The following is a 16303-nucleotide window of genomic DNA, read 5'->3' on the forward strand; positions in this document are numbered from 1 at the left end:
CAAGTAGGAGGTTTGGCTAGCAATAAAACCAGGTTCAACCAACCATTTTTTCTTAAAATACGGCAGTTGTTATCAAATAGTTCGTTTCTATGTATGTTTTATTGGAATTAGTTTTTGTTGCAATTCAGTGTTTTTGTTGTTCCGTTGTTTTCGTCTTATGTTCGGGTTTTAGTTTGATTTGATTTTTTTTTGTGTTTTGACGCCACTTTTAAGCACCGCTTTTGGTGTATTTCTTGGCGGCCAGTTTTTATTGGTGGAGGACACAGGAGTGCCCGGAGAAAACCACCGACTTTCGATAAGAAAACTGACAAACTTATAGTCCCCTATTGCCCTATAGTCAATTAAGATTGGAGTCAAGTGCAACAGCACGAGCGGGATTCGAACCCACAACCCCAGTGTTTATTGGCTAGTGATTACAGTAGTAACTCATTAAACCAATCGGACACCGAGGGCCCAGTTTTAGTTTGTAATTCGAAATTTGTTTTCTCTTACTATAAGTATTCGATATCACGTTTGGCCGGCCCTGACAGCGGCCCGCGGTATACTACTGTTGCCTTTTTTACTGGATTGCCCTCCCCTTTTCCATCTTTTTAAGCCATTTATATTTTTCATATCTCTCAAATGTATTTACATAAAAGGTGTACAAATTCAATTCTAGTGTAGTTTGAACATACAATTTCTCAAAAATTAGGAATACACGGAACATAGTTAATTCTCCGTGTTAGTTTTAACGTTTACTTTCTAACAACATGGCAGCGCCCACAAACTAGACTAAAAGTGGTGAGAAAAAATCGTCTTGAAACATCTGTCACACAGAAGTGATCTGGAGATCTTTAAATACTTTAGTCTAAGATTCCATTAGTGTGTGCATTCCGTCAACATCATACTGAATCCATACAGGTGAAAAAGAACAATTGTTCATGTTCTAATTATTGAACCAGGATGAGTCTAATAAGTCGTTTGTTTACATTAGTAGCAATCCTCGTAGCAGCGTTTGCAGTAATTTTTACAGTTGATATCTTCAAACCATATCGTCAGAAGATTATAGATGTTATTCCGGATTCCATTAGGAACAGTCTAATAAGTATTTCGGATGTCAAACGGATGAAATCGGAGAAAGTGTATACAAAAGAGGAACTGAGTAAATACAAAGGAGACAATGGATCACCTGTTTATCTCGCTGTCCTGGGACACGTATTTGATGTAACTAAAGGAAAGAAACATTATGGACCAGGTGGAGGCTATGAATTCTTTGCTGGTATGTGACATTTTAATGACTGACTTATTTCCAAAAGAGAAAAAAAATAATTAGATTTTGATTATAATCGCTTAAATTTGTCGCCTGCTGTTATTGTTCTTGTTGTATTTCAAGGTTTCAACCCAATATCATGTTAAGCAATAATAGCAATGTTAACTTTCTTATTACTTCAATCTTTTTCATGACTGATCATGAATTTCCAAAGTTAATTTATGATATAAGTGTATGTGTCATGGATTATGATTTTCTGACGTTTGTCCTGTATACAGTATAAAACTAGATGGTTTTCATACAGGTAAAATTTAGATATCATAAAGAATTATCGTTCTTTGTATATATGATGGTTCTGGTTCTACGTAAACATATATAATCCCATTGTATATATGTCCGGTAACTAGCCTAACAATTTTAAACGCAACTAAGAATACATACAAGATATATGCGAAACTACAAAAGTGATCCTGTATATAGCGGTGGAGGATGGAACTATCCGAATTATAGTGTATATATATTCCTACTTGTATGGTGGTGGGTTTTGTTTTACATGCCTTAACGGTGTGGTTGTCCTACAAAGGATGTGAAGATTTGGAAGAAGAAGAAGATGAACACATATATCGTGCATATTAATCCATTTAATTTGAATAACCACCCTATAAATCTAAAAAAAATTTATTGTAAGACAATACTTGGTTTTGGGGGGGGGGGGGGGGGGGGGGGCATGCAAACAATGCCAAGATCTCTTTAAATCATCACATCTGTGATGCAAAATACTATAGGTTCAATCAACATGTAAAAGATAGAATGGTATTCTGCTTCTTGGCAGACGACAGACCAAGAACACAATACATGTTCGTACACTGTATCATATACATGTATATACATGTAACATGATTACTATGCAAACATCGATTATTTCTTTTTCAAATACGAGCCAGCCGAGGTAACTGGAAAACTTCCAAAGTGGTCTAAGCTTCTATACCGGCTAGGTTCCCTATTGTAACAGTAATGAGGGTTTGGATGGGGTTAAATGATTAAAGAATAATGCCTTAAAAAAATGAAGATTAGAGAATAATGAGCCAAAAAATAGAAGATTAGAGAATAAAAGGGTAAATTTTTGGAAGATTAGAGAAAAAAGGGGTTAATTTTTTAAAGATTAGAGAAAAATGGGGTGAAAATTAAATGTTTACAGAATAACAGACCCCCCATCCATACCCTCAGTAATCATACGAAAAAAAGGGAGGGGCTTCAGAGCAAAATGAATGACCTGGCGTTTGTGCAGAGAGTAACATTTCAGGGTAGCACTAATAAGCGTTCAATTTGAATTAACGCAAATCTGCCAGAGAGTTAATTCAATAGAATATTAGTCTTTTCCAAATGCACCAAAAATAAGTGGTACATGTAGAGGTTGAAATATTATATCGTTTAATGTAATAAAGTCACGTGATTTAGAAATTACTAGTACGATTCTGTACATTTTTATGCTTTCTTCACAATGAAGTAAATTAGATCATCTTTCAAAACGAATGAAAACGACGAGACACATGGTTACAGAAAAAATGAATGAGACAACTCTCCATCCAAGTCACTATTTGTAAAAGTAAAACATTATAATCGATCAAAGTACGGTCTTCAGCTTGGTGCTTTGGCACACACCGAACAGAAAGCTATAAAGGGTCATACAAAAGCACAGAGTACATCCATATTTTAAAATCAGCACATGTATGTCTTGAAATAAAATCATTTTGTAGTTAATACAATCGAAAACACATGTACTGATACTACGGTATATTAAACTGGTCAATGGGCCTAATTATATTACATGGACGAAAATTAAAGTTATTTTCATCATTGTACACTGAAAGTTATAAAAGTCTAAACAAATAAATATATGAATATGTTCTAACGTTTTGTGTAAAATATATGTTTTTAGGTAGAGATGGCACCCGAGGATACGTGACAGGTGAATTCAACGACAAGGGTTTGATAGAGGATATAAGCGGCTTCACGTTAAGTCAGATACACAGCGTCAATCATTGGTTACAGTTTTACATGAAGGACTATACATTTAAAGGTACATAGAATTATATAATATAAATGAAGAATATATTTTTTAATAGCGATGCTTCAGATTCATGATATAAGATAATAGACAAGATTTTTTTCGCTGAATACTAGCCGCACGCTTTCTAAAACTCAACGTCCAAACAGGGACAGTCTATACTACATGTAACTATAGCCTGTCCCTGTTCTAAAGTTAGGGTCTAGATGGAATAAAAATGAAAATGCACAAATTAGATACATCGGTTTTTGTGGTGTGGTTTTTGTGTTTGGGGTAAATATGACTTGAACATAACAGACATTTACGCCCTGAAATCGGTGTTTATATTTCAAGCTAGACCTGCATAATATAATATTGCTCACCTGGAAGTCATTATTCCTATATTTTTCAATGGAATCTCCTCGTCATATCTTCGCCCCATCCATGCCAGTAGATCAGAATAAAAAAGTATGGGTTTCCAGTAAAGAACAATAAGAGTTTGTAGTTAGTAAATAGTTTGTCCAGTGCCTTTAGACGAGTTGACCACTGACATTCTTTAATGTGGGTTAAACCCTCTGGGTCTGCATCTTTTTGTCATATTTTTAACTGAGAGAGAAAAAAAACATGATTTTTTTTTCGTAGTGACAATGTTTTTTGAATTTAGTTTTTGTCAGAGTCATTTCCAAAAGTCTTTTAATTGATCTGTTGGACAATAGCGAAACTCTGTAGAATGTTTTGTTCATCTGACATCGAAGGTGTAGCGATACATATCTAATGATCTATTACTTCGGTCGTTATTCGTCGTAATCGTCCATGTTGTCGTCTGCAGCAGATGTCAACCAAACTAGCACTGCCACGGTTTCCTCTACGGGAAATTTTTCTCTCATCTTTTGAGGTTTCTGTGTCCCTTATGCGTAAAATATTATTAATCAAGGCTATAATTCAGTGGTCGTTTGGTTTTCGGTCATTTTTTGAACATAAATTAGGCCGTTAGTTTTCTCGTTTGAATGTTTTACATTGTCATTTCGGAGCCTATTATAGCTGCTTATGTGGGATGGACTTTGCTCATTGTTGAAGCCCGTACGGTAACCTATAGAAGTTAATTTCTGTGTCATTTTGTCTGTTTTGGAGAGTTGTCTCATTGGCCATCATACCACTTTACCCTGGGAACAGTATATCTATATATATTTGTTCCTGCTTTATCACATTATTTTTTTTATAATTTTGTAGTAAATTATCTCGGATATATCATTTATTTCAAGGCTATCTACGTGATATATCATTTATTTCAAGGCTATCTACGTGGAGATTATTTTGACGAGCATGGTAACCCTTCAGAAGCGAAACTAGAATTTGATAGGAAGCTCGTTTTTGCTAACAAAGCAGAGGATGAGAAAAAGGCAGACATTGTAATGTTCCCGCCATGTAATTCTCAGTTTAAAGCAGGTCAAGGGAAGACATTGTGGTGTTCTAATTTCAGGTTTGTATTTACAATAAACTATTCGAGAGTTTAAGCTTCATGCAAAAGAGAAAGGCAAAATATACTAAAGATGAATTAGAACGCATAAGTCGAAAACAAACTGAATATATATAGGTTTTGCTCGTTGTTGAAGCCGTAAGGTAACCGACAGTATTTAAGTTTGGGGACTAAAATTGTTTTTTATTAAATTTTTTCAAATTTTAATTTTTTGAAAGTTTCAAGTAGAAATCCTCATTTACTGTAGTATTGCGCAGTTGATCTTTGACCATATTTCTTTTGTGTTAGAAACCTATATTATGTCAAAAATTTGATCACAATTTAAAATCAGACAGTATCAAGCTTGAATGTTGTGTCCAAACGTGGCCGAACTGTTCATGGTTCTACCTCTGTGGACGTAGCAGGCTGCGCTCTGCGAAACATTTTATTACACTCATGGCATTGATTTTCAATTGAATTCAAAGTAAGAAAAGACAAAGGAATAATCTTTTGTGTGCTTTATTGAATGTGGCAAATTGCACATATTCCTGTATATACCGTTGTCTTAAATTCAATCATGTTCAGATATTTAATATCGATATTTAATGTTTTTCAGTGGAGGAATTCAAAGAGAATGGGTCGGTGTTCCAAGACAGTATTTTAGACCAGGCGAGACTTATGCGCGATGTGCATGTGTAAAAAATATAGGTCCTCCGTCTGATCAGCCTGATATTAAGAATCACAAAAATAATGGTGATTTAGACAATCCTGGCATGAAATTGTACGAAGGTTGTGATCCAAATGTTGATTCATGTTATTTTCCAGAATAATGATATTAACAAGATGTTTAGTTACTTCTTGTAGTCAAGCACGAAAATGTTCATCTGTTTTTCTTTGGCGGCATAGTTTATTTGAAGATAAATTGATTGATTACATGACAAAACAAGAACTATCTTTGAAAAAGATATCCGACGTATTTAAATTTGAGTATACTTATGTTTAAAACTATCATTTCGATAACCTCCAGAAGCACAAAGATACCATTTAGATAACGTTTTCTCTGTTTGTGTTCAGTATTCTCGGTCCTCGTATCATAATCTTTCCGTTTACATTCACCAAAACCCCGCGGAAATCTCACATGCGTAGGTGCGTTCTAAAAGTCAAGTACGTTCGTACAACAAAGTTTACATTAAAAATTATATAATTGTCCCGAATAAACAGCTATCACGGATGCAAAAAGCTATTAGAGAAACAATTATTTTAATAAAAATATAAATCTTTGTAAGATCTAGTTCAAATATTTATAGTGTTTCACTTGCTTTCCATCACGATATAATTAACGAGACGTTTTTTCAAACACAACCAAATCACCCAGCATGACAGCATTTTGTCCAATCACAGAAAGGATTTTCGAGCATGCGTATTCTGTTGCCATAGTTAAGCGTCCTTAAGTTCAAAGGGCACAAACCGAAACTATACCGACTACGTCGGAAAAACATAACTTGATTGACAAGGAAAATAAAAATGGTTTGTGTCCAATCAAAATGAAATAGAAACATCTCGGTAGACATGATATATCTCACGCTTTAATCGAAATAGTGATACATTTCATTCCTATCAATTTTCATTGCGATGCAGTCATGTGTATACTGAATTCACTTGTACTAGATAAGTGTTTATGAACTATGAACTTCGTGTTTTTGTTAAAATAGTTTTTGAGGGTCCCTTATTCCCCTTTTTTCTCCTAATAGGTTCCGGTTATAGTGTCAGTAATTTTTATGACTTCATTACCTCTTGTTACATAAATCGTTGGAAATGATGGATTACGTCAACGTCTACAAATCAAAGTTACTAATTTCTTCATCTTTATTATGATTATCATTTATAACTCGATATAGAACCAGATTCAAAAACAATATTCTCTAGACATTTCGTTTCGACTACAAAAGCCTCAGCAGTGACACTCAAATAAAAAGTTGAGAAGACAAAATAATTTTCCAAGTTGAAGTATGAACCCACATTTTTTGAAAATTTTGCCAAATACAGACAAGGTAGTCTATTCCTGGTGTAGAACAGTTAATATTATTGTGAGCCGAAATCTCATAAAAAATATACAATACAATACAATATTTTTATTGTCAACCAAGGACGCCCTAAAAGAGCAGTATACTTACAAACAATTTGCTACAATGATTATTACTAATTCTAAATGATATACAAATGACAAAATATAGAGAGCACTTCAAAATATTTTTGAATACATAAAAAATAAAAAGGCAGATTATCGAAAAGTGAGTACGACAATGATTACTTTATAACAAGTGATTTGTAAAATTCACATAGTAACAGTATCTGTACCAGATTGTGTTTGTTACTCGATTGTCACCTCAAACAAAAAAATGGAAGACACATTATTAAGACATTGGGTTTGACAGTCCATTATTAATTGAAAATAAAGGAAAGACTTCATTGTTTTTTTTTATTTTAAGATTCGCTTGATTTTACAATCTGTAATCGGTTGTAAAACAAAAATAGAGAGAAACTTAAGGTTTTAGGAAAGAAGGAAGACAAGATAAACACTTTTTGGTTTTGTTTACTAGAATATCAAAATGAGATTTGAAAGTGATTGATAAAAGTGCGAAACACTTGTCTGTAGTTAACACCGTTGATAACCCAAAGTACCGGAACTCTTACTCGAAAACTAATTTTATTGCTAACTAGTTTACCTAGAAAATCACAAAAATACCGCACGTAAAATTAAATTCAAAATAGAAAGTCCGTAATAAAATGGCAAAATCAAAAGCTCGAACAATCAAACAACTGTCACCTTCCTGACTTGGTACAGATTGTATTTTAAAGAATATGAAAAGAAATGACGATGGGCCATTGACATACTAAACCTCTTAGGTATTTAGAGAATTCTCTGGGGACATGTGTCTCTGTATTGGGCTATGGGAATTCATTAGGACGTCGCTACACGCCTTCATTTGTGCCATTTTACAGGTATGACAGGTAATATAATGGAAAAGTTAAGATATTCACGATTTATTTAGTTTTTTGTTTGTACATAACTCCCCCTGGATACATGTGTGGGTTCAAACTCATTTCTAATACAAAACTGAGAGTCACTAAGGTTATGATTATATATATAGTGTTCACATGACCAGTCCAGTGTGAGGTGTCAAGATGGACATAATCAAATCTGAGACAAACAGAGGAAAGAATTCTGTGATATTTGATGACCACATATATAGGTTATCAAATGTTTTAAAAAATAGAGATAAATCCTTCAGGTGTATCAAAAAAACCTGTAAAGCCAGGATTACGACTGATACGGACAGCAATTTTTTTTTTAGCATTACTTGCATGATTTTATCGAGGTTTTAGCATAACTTGTATGATTTTATGATAACTGATTTCTGAGGAATATGTTTAAAACTTTCTTCATTATTAAAAGACTTTTTGAAAAATTGAATGTTTTATACCTAATGTTTTGTATCTACATGTATTTACATTTTGTACCTGTAATATTGGCGCAAATGAAAGATTTAGTTTTTGGCGCAAATGAAATATGGTTTGTGGCGCAAATGAAAGATTTTTTTGGCGCAAATGAAATGATGATTGGCGCAAAAGCAAAGCACCGAAGAGTACATGTAATGAACAAACGAGTTTGATTTTTAATTTGTATTTTTTCTTTAGAAACGGAACTTCTCATTGGCTGGCAGCGATAACAATTACACAGACACATCTAAAAAAAAGTGACTCAAACAAAGTAACTACATTTCACAAATTAAGAAATGTACAAATTCATGTAACGAACGACGAAAATACGTTAACAAATAAAGAAGTTGTGTTTCCATATAAAGAAATTACATTTCACATAAACCTATCTGGGATAGTTGTCCCTTTTAGGGTATTTGTTAACAACCAATAGTGCAATAAACTGAATAATTATTTAAAAAAAATACATATTTGATGTCATAGTAATGTCGAAGAGCAATCTACCTTTGGTCGTTTTGTGAAAACTAAGTACTTTTAAAACTGGATTTTTTTCTGAATGTAAAATCTTCATTATTTTAAATAAAGGGAAATTAGTCTGCAATCCTTGTAGTCTATGAACAAACTAAATAAAATATAACAATAAAATTAATGTTGTCTAATTGATTTCATGCAAGTTACATGTAGTTTTAATGAATGGACTAAAATTATAAAAAAAAACACACTAAACCAATAAATATAAATGGTGCTAATCATGAACTTGAAAATAAATAAGAACAGAAAAGACCCAGTAATATTTTTTTTCTTCTATTTGAAAAAAATGTGCGTCGGACCAGTAGATTTTGTCAACTGGTGGTCCGGGGGGCCAGTAGAAATTTGTCGATAAAAATATCTGATTGCATCGAAATCCCCATTTGTTTACAAAACAATTTACCTGTGAAATTAATTACACGGTACTGAAATATAAAATGTGGAAAAAATTTGAAGTAGTATGCCGCCTGACAAAAAAAATAAATGAAAATCAAAAAGAAGCTAGAAATAAAGTATATGAAATTGACAAAAGGAAAGGCAAATACCAAAATTAATGGGAAAAAGATAGCGAATGGTTGAATTATATAGTACATCGAATATGTCTGTAACTCGATCGTCAAGTTTCAAATTGGATTCTGTACTTGCCCTCGATGTTTACATGTAATGGACATCATGCTTAGTCTACATGCATTCGAAAGTCAATGTAGCCTTGTGTAGGTTAAATGTACACACAACTTAGCATTCAGAACATTAATGTTACCATGAAAATTCAAGGAATAAAAGATTTTTGAATAAAACTGATATTTATAACACTTAATGGTCGTTCTTTACAGAAGTATTTGTGTTAACATGATATATTATTATAATTTGTTATAAACAATCTAAATGTAGGTTTGTTAACCTCTTATTAAAACTCGGAGCATCGTCATTGCCAAACACATTATCCATTCGAAAATTTCTACCCGAATCGACTGGACGTACACAGAAATATTTGCCACTGGTCGTCACTGAAACAACTATATACCCATAAATGCATTACTAAAAAAGTGTTAGGTAAATTGTATTGTGTGTATTGTATCTCAGATCCATTAAAATACACTTAGAAATATAAAAAAAACATTACTCCCTCCCTTTTATAAATTCTCCATAGAGAAGAAATACCCTTCGAACCAAACAGAAAAGACAGAAATGTAGCGATCCGTAACATCTCAATCCTTTTTCTTCGTCGGTAAGCACGCTGTTGCAGCCTACGTCTTCTAAAACGTAATCGAGTCATCTTTAGTATCTTCAAACTACTCCAAAGCATCAAAACTTCTTTCGGAAAGGAGCAACCACGAAAGTTCAAAATGAGGGGGGTTGTATATTTTTTTCTGAATCAGTTTTTTTTTTTAGATTTTCGATGCTAGCAATCAAGTTTTTTTTTCTCGCAATATTTAACACTATAATGAATGGAGAAACTATGGATTGAGAATATTTTTTGTCATCTATATTAGCAGAATTGGAATCAAATTGGAGGTCACAATATTTTTCAAGGAAAAATCCATCCCATCCCCCTTTTTTAAAGTCAAATGATCGTTCCCTAACTGTTAGAAAAGTTTTTCGAAAATTTTACATTCAGTTCTACGTAATGAACATTTAAATGACATTTAGTTTAAAGGTGTGAAAAAATCTTATGTACATGTATTTAAACAAGGTGTATAGATGTGAACACATTTAATGTGAAACCAGTGTACATTACATTTAACTTATTGTGAACATGTTTACTGTACATGTCGTTTGGTGTGACCACGGCCTTAGTGTTTGTCAAATGAATGTCATTTTTGCAGGATCAATAGATTTGGAGCCGGACCAGTAGAGTTTTCAGTCCACTGGTCCGACTAATTTAGTCCGTGCCATATATTGTTTGCTTACTCCTTCGATCTGAGCGAACTGCCAGCAATATATATTATTATAACGTACTAGCTGCGAGAAACACTCCTATAAAAATGAATTCCGTTTGATATTCTTTGATGTGCATCATTTGTATTTCGAGGCGTTAATATAGTCAGGTATGTATAACCCCTTTGTTTGCAACTTATTTCAGTCTACTAATTTGTTTGAAGGTTAATTTTACTATTGCTACCCATTGTGTTAACTAGTATGCAAACAATTAGGTATGCAGGTCTTATATTGTGGCGTCGGACATTTTATATCTAAAGTTGTTTTAAAATAAATACAACTTTTTTCACATAATCAAGCCAAGTTTTTTTTTACAGATATCATGTTTTGTATTGGTTCCAAGACATGTTCTACATATATTTTCTCAATTAACTGTATTTCTCTTTCTTTTATATCGTCCTACATGAGTTGTAAACTTAACTTCACAAAGTATGAGTAAGTAAACACTTACATAAATAGGATAATATTTTTGTCCATCTGATGAATTAAGCCTTTTTCAACTGATTTTTATAGTTCGTTTTATGTTGTACTGTTATACCACTGTCCCAGATTAGGGGGAGTGTTCGGATCCCGCTAACATAGTATTTATATATGTGTCTGTCCCAGTTCAGGAGCCTGTAATTCAGTGGTTGCCGTTTGTTTATGTGTTACATATTTGTTTTCTTTCATTTTTGTTTTCTCGTGTGAATTGTTTTAAATTGTCTTATCGGGGCCTTTTATAGCTGACTATGCGATATGGGATTTGCTCGTTGTTGAATGCCACACTGTAACCTATAGTTGCTAATGTCTGTGTCATTTTGGTGTCTTGTGGACAGTTGTCTCATTGACAATCATACCACAACTTCATTTTTACAATAGTTTCGTGATCTGAATGACAGATACACTAGTGTTATAATGACGATTATATATTCATTTGGTTTTCTAAAACAAAACAACACATCACTAAAATTTCGTTTATATCTACTGCACCTTTGATTAAAATAAGACCTGTTGTTTTGTATCAGGAAGGTAATTCATACTACTAGTATATGTGAATCGCATTTTAACGTGCTTCATAACATTTATGTTATACAATCTAATTTGGATCTTGAAAATCATAAAATGTTCATTCAGCTTTGCTGAATCAAGATGTCCTTAGTACATGTGAATGATTCGTATGTAAAGGAACAGACTATAACGTTATATAATATTACAAAAATATAATAAAATTGAGAAAGGAAATGGGGAATCAATTGTATTAGGTTTCGTTTGCTTGGCCACCTGATTTGTTTTGTATCTATCGATGAATTAGTATCTGTTTAAACCGTGAATGAAAAAAAAAAGAATAATAACATGTACAATGGGTTAAGGATTTAAAAAATAATCCAATAAAACAATTCTGTGTTTACACACACAAACATTCATTAAATGAAATACCCCCGAAGTTTGAACTTATATATTCAATTACAGTCAACCTACATTGGATGATACATAATGCAAAAACGAAATACTGAATTTCATTTGATTTCCTGTTCAAATATTTTTCACACTTTGAATGCATACTTGGGAGTTGTAACATAACTATTAGCTAACGATATTTTATTTAAAGTTTCAGTCCCAACTTTGAAATTGTTTAATTAATCAAGGATCTACAATAATGGAATGATAAAAAAATGTCTGATATGCTTTGTGGTTTGATACTGTCTTTAAACCAACTTATAAAACAAGGCGCGTTTTTGGCGTATTATATTTTAAACCTAATTCTTTTTGTGATCTATTAATCATGTGTTTCTTTGTATAATACGTTCTTCTATTTATTTGTACTGTAGTCCTGTAATATTATGTTGTCATTTCAATGTTATATTTAACATTGCCATTAAAGTGCGAGGTTTGGCATGCCACAAAACTAGGTTCAACCCACCATTTTTTCCTCTAAATAATGTCCTGTACCAAGTCAGGAATATGGCCATTGTTATATTATTGTTCGTTTCTGTATTTGTTACATTTTAACGTTGCGTCGTTTGTTTTCTCTTATTTTTGAGTGTAAATTCACATTGCGATAAGACGTGTCACGGTACTCGTCTATCCCAAATTTATGTATTTGGTTTTGATATTATATTTGTTATTCTCATGGGATTTTGTCTGATGCTTGGTCTGTTTCTGTGTGTGTTACATTTTAGTGTTGTGTCGTTGTTCTCCTCTTATATTGAATGAGTTTCCCATCAATTTATGAGTTTGAACAGCGGTATACTACTGTTGCCTTTATTATACAACTAATCATAGAAAATGCAGTAAAATCGTTATGATTTTGTCACTGTTTATTTACTCGTTAAAAAATCTGCATTTCAAACATTTTAAAATTCAATTCTGCAATCTATTACATTCTCTTTAGAACATGAGTTACATTGCTTCTTTAATTTTTGTAGCACGAGGTTCACTACTTGTCTAATGGAAGTTTAGAATTGTCGACCAATAGAAGACTTGAACATCGCCCAACTAGACTTTTGCTGCAAATTTTAGTTTTGAACTCGTAATATATCTTTTGGAACGGCAAAAATAGTTTGTTAACAAAATTTAACTAAAAACGATCCACTTTTATGAATCAAGAAAAATCCAACAAAATAAAAACAAGACAACTAATGGTACGTGCAAACAAAATATATAAAAAAAACCTTATTATTTTGAAACAGAAACAAATATTTAATACGTGGAGGTTTACTAGAAATTCTGTTTTTGTTGTTTTTCGATATGGACTACGCTATAACAGCCACGTCCCAAATGATTAAAGAAGCCTGTTTCCTGTTAGAGCTTCAATCCGTTATAGCTTGTACTTCGTCTCTTAATGTTGAAAACATAATGTCAACTAATAAACTTTTTAAACTAATAAAATAATAGTCAGAACATCAATAATTGATTGAAAAAACAAAACTACATACAAAATTAAATCATAGTATCTTAATAGATTGCATAGTTCACAATTGTTATATGTATTTAAAAATCATAGACACGAAACACAATTTTATTTCACTTTTATGATTGTGATGCATGAACCATCATTATCAACAGTCACAGTGTTTGCAGAACGTGCATCGACTTTGTCATTAACTTGTAATTCGAGTGCAAGAACAGCAGTTCCCATGTTAAAGTGTTGGTCGTTATCCGAAAAGTAAAAATAATGTACATTTTGACCATTTTTGAAAATATATATATTAGAAGGAGCTGATCTTGATGTAATCCCAACTGAAATCAAGTACAGTCCCTCCGACGGACACGTAAACTGACCGGATGTTTGAAATTCAGATATACTGGTGATTCCTTTATGCGTTTTCACCGTCGGAAACTTAATAATTTGTAATCTAGAATACGTTATGTCATTTGGAGCACATGCAAAAATAGCCACTGAAAAACAAAGAAGATTTTATTCATAAATATCCAGTTTTTTTCGTTTATTTTCTCTAAAATAACTTATGGTGACAAGTCATTATACAATAAAACATGTTGTGGTTAAAAAATCATAATCGGATCGCAGAAATAAATTTAAGTACATGTGCACTGATTTTTTAACAACAATTCTAAGACATGTTAAATTTACTAATAAGCTCATATTACATACCAGGCTTTTGTACGCCAAACCACAAAATAATTGTAGTGATGTTTGTTTGTATCATTCATTCATACATAAGTTAGATTAAATAGACAGTTAGCTATAAATATAAAACGTGAAATAATTCCATTATAGCAATGTATTTGTTTGTCTATTGACTTTATTATTTTGGGTTTTATTCAAAAGTCATATGAGTAAGTAGTCATATGCATGAAGGAGTTTTTATTTTGCTTTGTGAATGAAATTAACATTCTGGTTGATGTCTATTTTGAAAAGTGCCATTTCCTTAGAAATATTAATACATCTTGCACAAACTTAGTCTGTGAGGGGTCAATATTCTCTGTTTACCGGGCGGTTAGTCATTTTCAAAGAGGTCCTTATCCAGGATAACATGTGTCGTGGGGAAGGGAGAGGGCGTCATAGTGGTAGGGTAATTGCCATACTGTGGATTCATTTATTTTCGTGGGAATCAATTTTCGTGGATTTCTGAAAACTTGCATATTCGTGGATATTTGATTTCGAGGTTTTGACAATCTCTGTATATTAAGCCTATTATAAATATGTTTTTCGTTGAATATTTGATTTCGTGGTTAACTCATTCCAACGAAACCCACGAAAGTTGGTATCCAACGAATAATAATGAATCCACAGTATGTACCCAATTCAAATGCATTGATTGTCCTAAAAAAAAGCGGTGTTTTAATTTCTATAACCATCCCCCCTGGGTCGTCACCGGGTTTGCTTGTTGTAGGCGATTACAATTACGCCTTCACTCGTTTGTGGAGAACTTAACCTTTAAATGTGTGTTTTTACATTGTTTTATTCAACCAATATATTAGATTAAGTAATAAATGAATGTGACTATTTAAATATAATTACAGAACGGATAATTATAAATTGGTGATTTAGAACTTATATATAAACCTTTGGTGTGTATGAAAAAAGTAAATAACAAACATACCATACCCGAAGAAATTTCAATGGAAAATCCCTAATCAGTTGCAAAATCAAATGCTTAAACACATCAAACGAATGGATCCTACTGTTATGTATTGCATTTGTTAGAAAATGATGGATGGATTTAACTTGATTGTATAGCTAGCGAAGCCTCTCACTTGCATGATAACGTTCCGAATGATCAAAATCATTTTAAGTCACGCGCCATTATGTATAATTTGCTATAAGAGTGGTGAAAGATATCAGACGGATATTGAAACTCATAAAAGAAAGTAAACTGACAACATCATGACAAAAAAGTAGAAAGAAAAAGACAAACACACAAATGAAACTTCACAAGACACAACGTAAAAATTAAAGAATGAGCAACATGAACCCTCCCCAAAAATGGGCATAATCCAATTTGCTCCGAAAAACAAAAGCTAATTCTGCGTCTTCAGTGGCACCCGTTGCTCGTACAAATGTAAAGAAATTAACATTGTGTACCTTTTTGCCGTATCTGATCAAGGTATGTCTTGTACCCTATAGTCTGGTTGAATAATGCTAAAAAATCCTGACTTCTTGCCTTCTCATTGACGATCAACTGATTTGTTTCTGTGTTTAATCGTTCAACATTTGTTTGCATTCCACGAAAGTTTAATAGTTGATTCACGGATTTTAACTGTTTCATATCCTCTAACTCCTTTTCTAATTGGACAGTCTTATTCCTGATACCTAATAAATCATTCTCATGATGTCGTTTTAGGTTCTCAAAACTCAGTTGCAAATTGCTATAGTTGTTTTCAATTTCCCGATATTTTTTATTTATTTCAAAAGTCACGTTTTCGGAATCCTTCTTCTGTTCACATACAGTTAACCTTTGATTTAGGGAGGATAGCTCGGTTTGTAATTGCGAGGTTAATAATTTAAACTCTTGATTTATATCATTCTGTATTTGAATAACCTTTTGACGTATTTCATTATCTTCGTGTTGTAAAATCTTTTTCGCGTCTAAAAATGCGGAAACTGTCAGGAATTGACGATTTATTGAAACTGTATCTCCAA

The 16303-nt window shown here is 32.6% G+C and overlaps 1 protein-coding gene across 1 annotated transcript; it reads left to right on the forward strand.

The window, feature by feature from the left end:
* Positions 1 to 744: 744 nt before the first annotated feature.
* Positions 745 to 5596, forward strand: LOC134681399 (neuferricin-like). The gene is made up of 4 exons (XM_063541008.1): positions 745 to 1258; positions 3189 to 3329; positions 4590 to 4776; positions 5369 to 5596. Exons 1-4 carry the CDS (start codon positions 943 to 945, stop codon positions 5580 to 5582), a joined length of 858 nt encoding a protein of 285 aa, XP_063397078.1. The 5' UTR covers positions 745 to 942; the 3' UTR covers positions 5583 to 5596.
* The last annotated feature ends 10707 nt before the right edge of the window (positions 5597 to 16303 follow it).

Source organism: Mytilus trossulus, chromosome 8 (assembly GCF_036588685.1).
Source record: "Mytilus trossulus isolate FHL-02 chromosome 8, PNRI_Mtr1.1.1.hap1, whole genome shotgun sequence".
NCBI lineage: Eukaryota > Metazoa > Mollusca > Bivalvia > Mytilida > Mytilidae > Mytilus > Mytilus trossulus.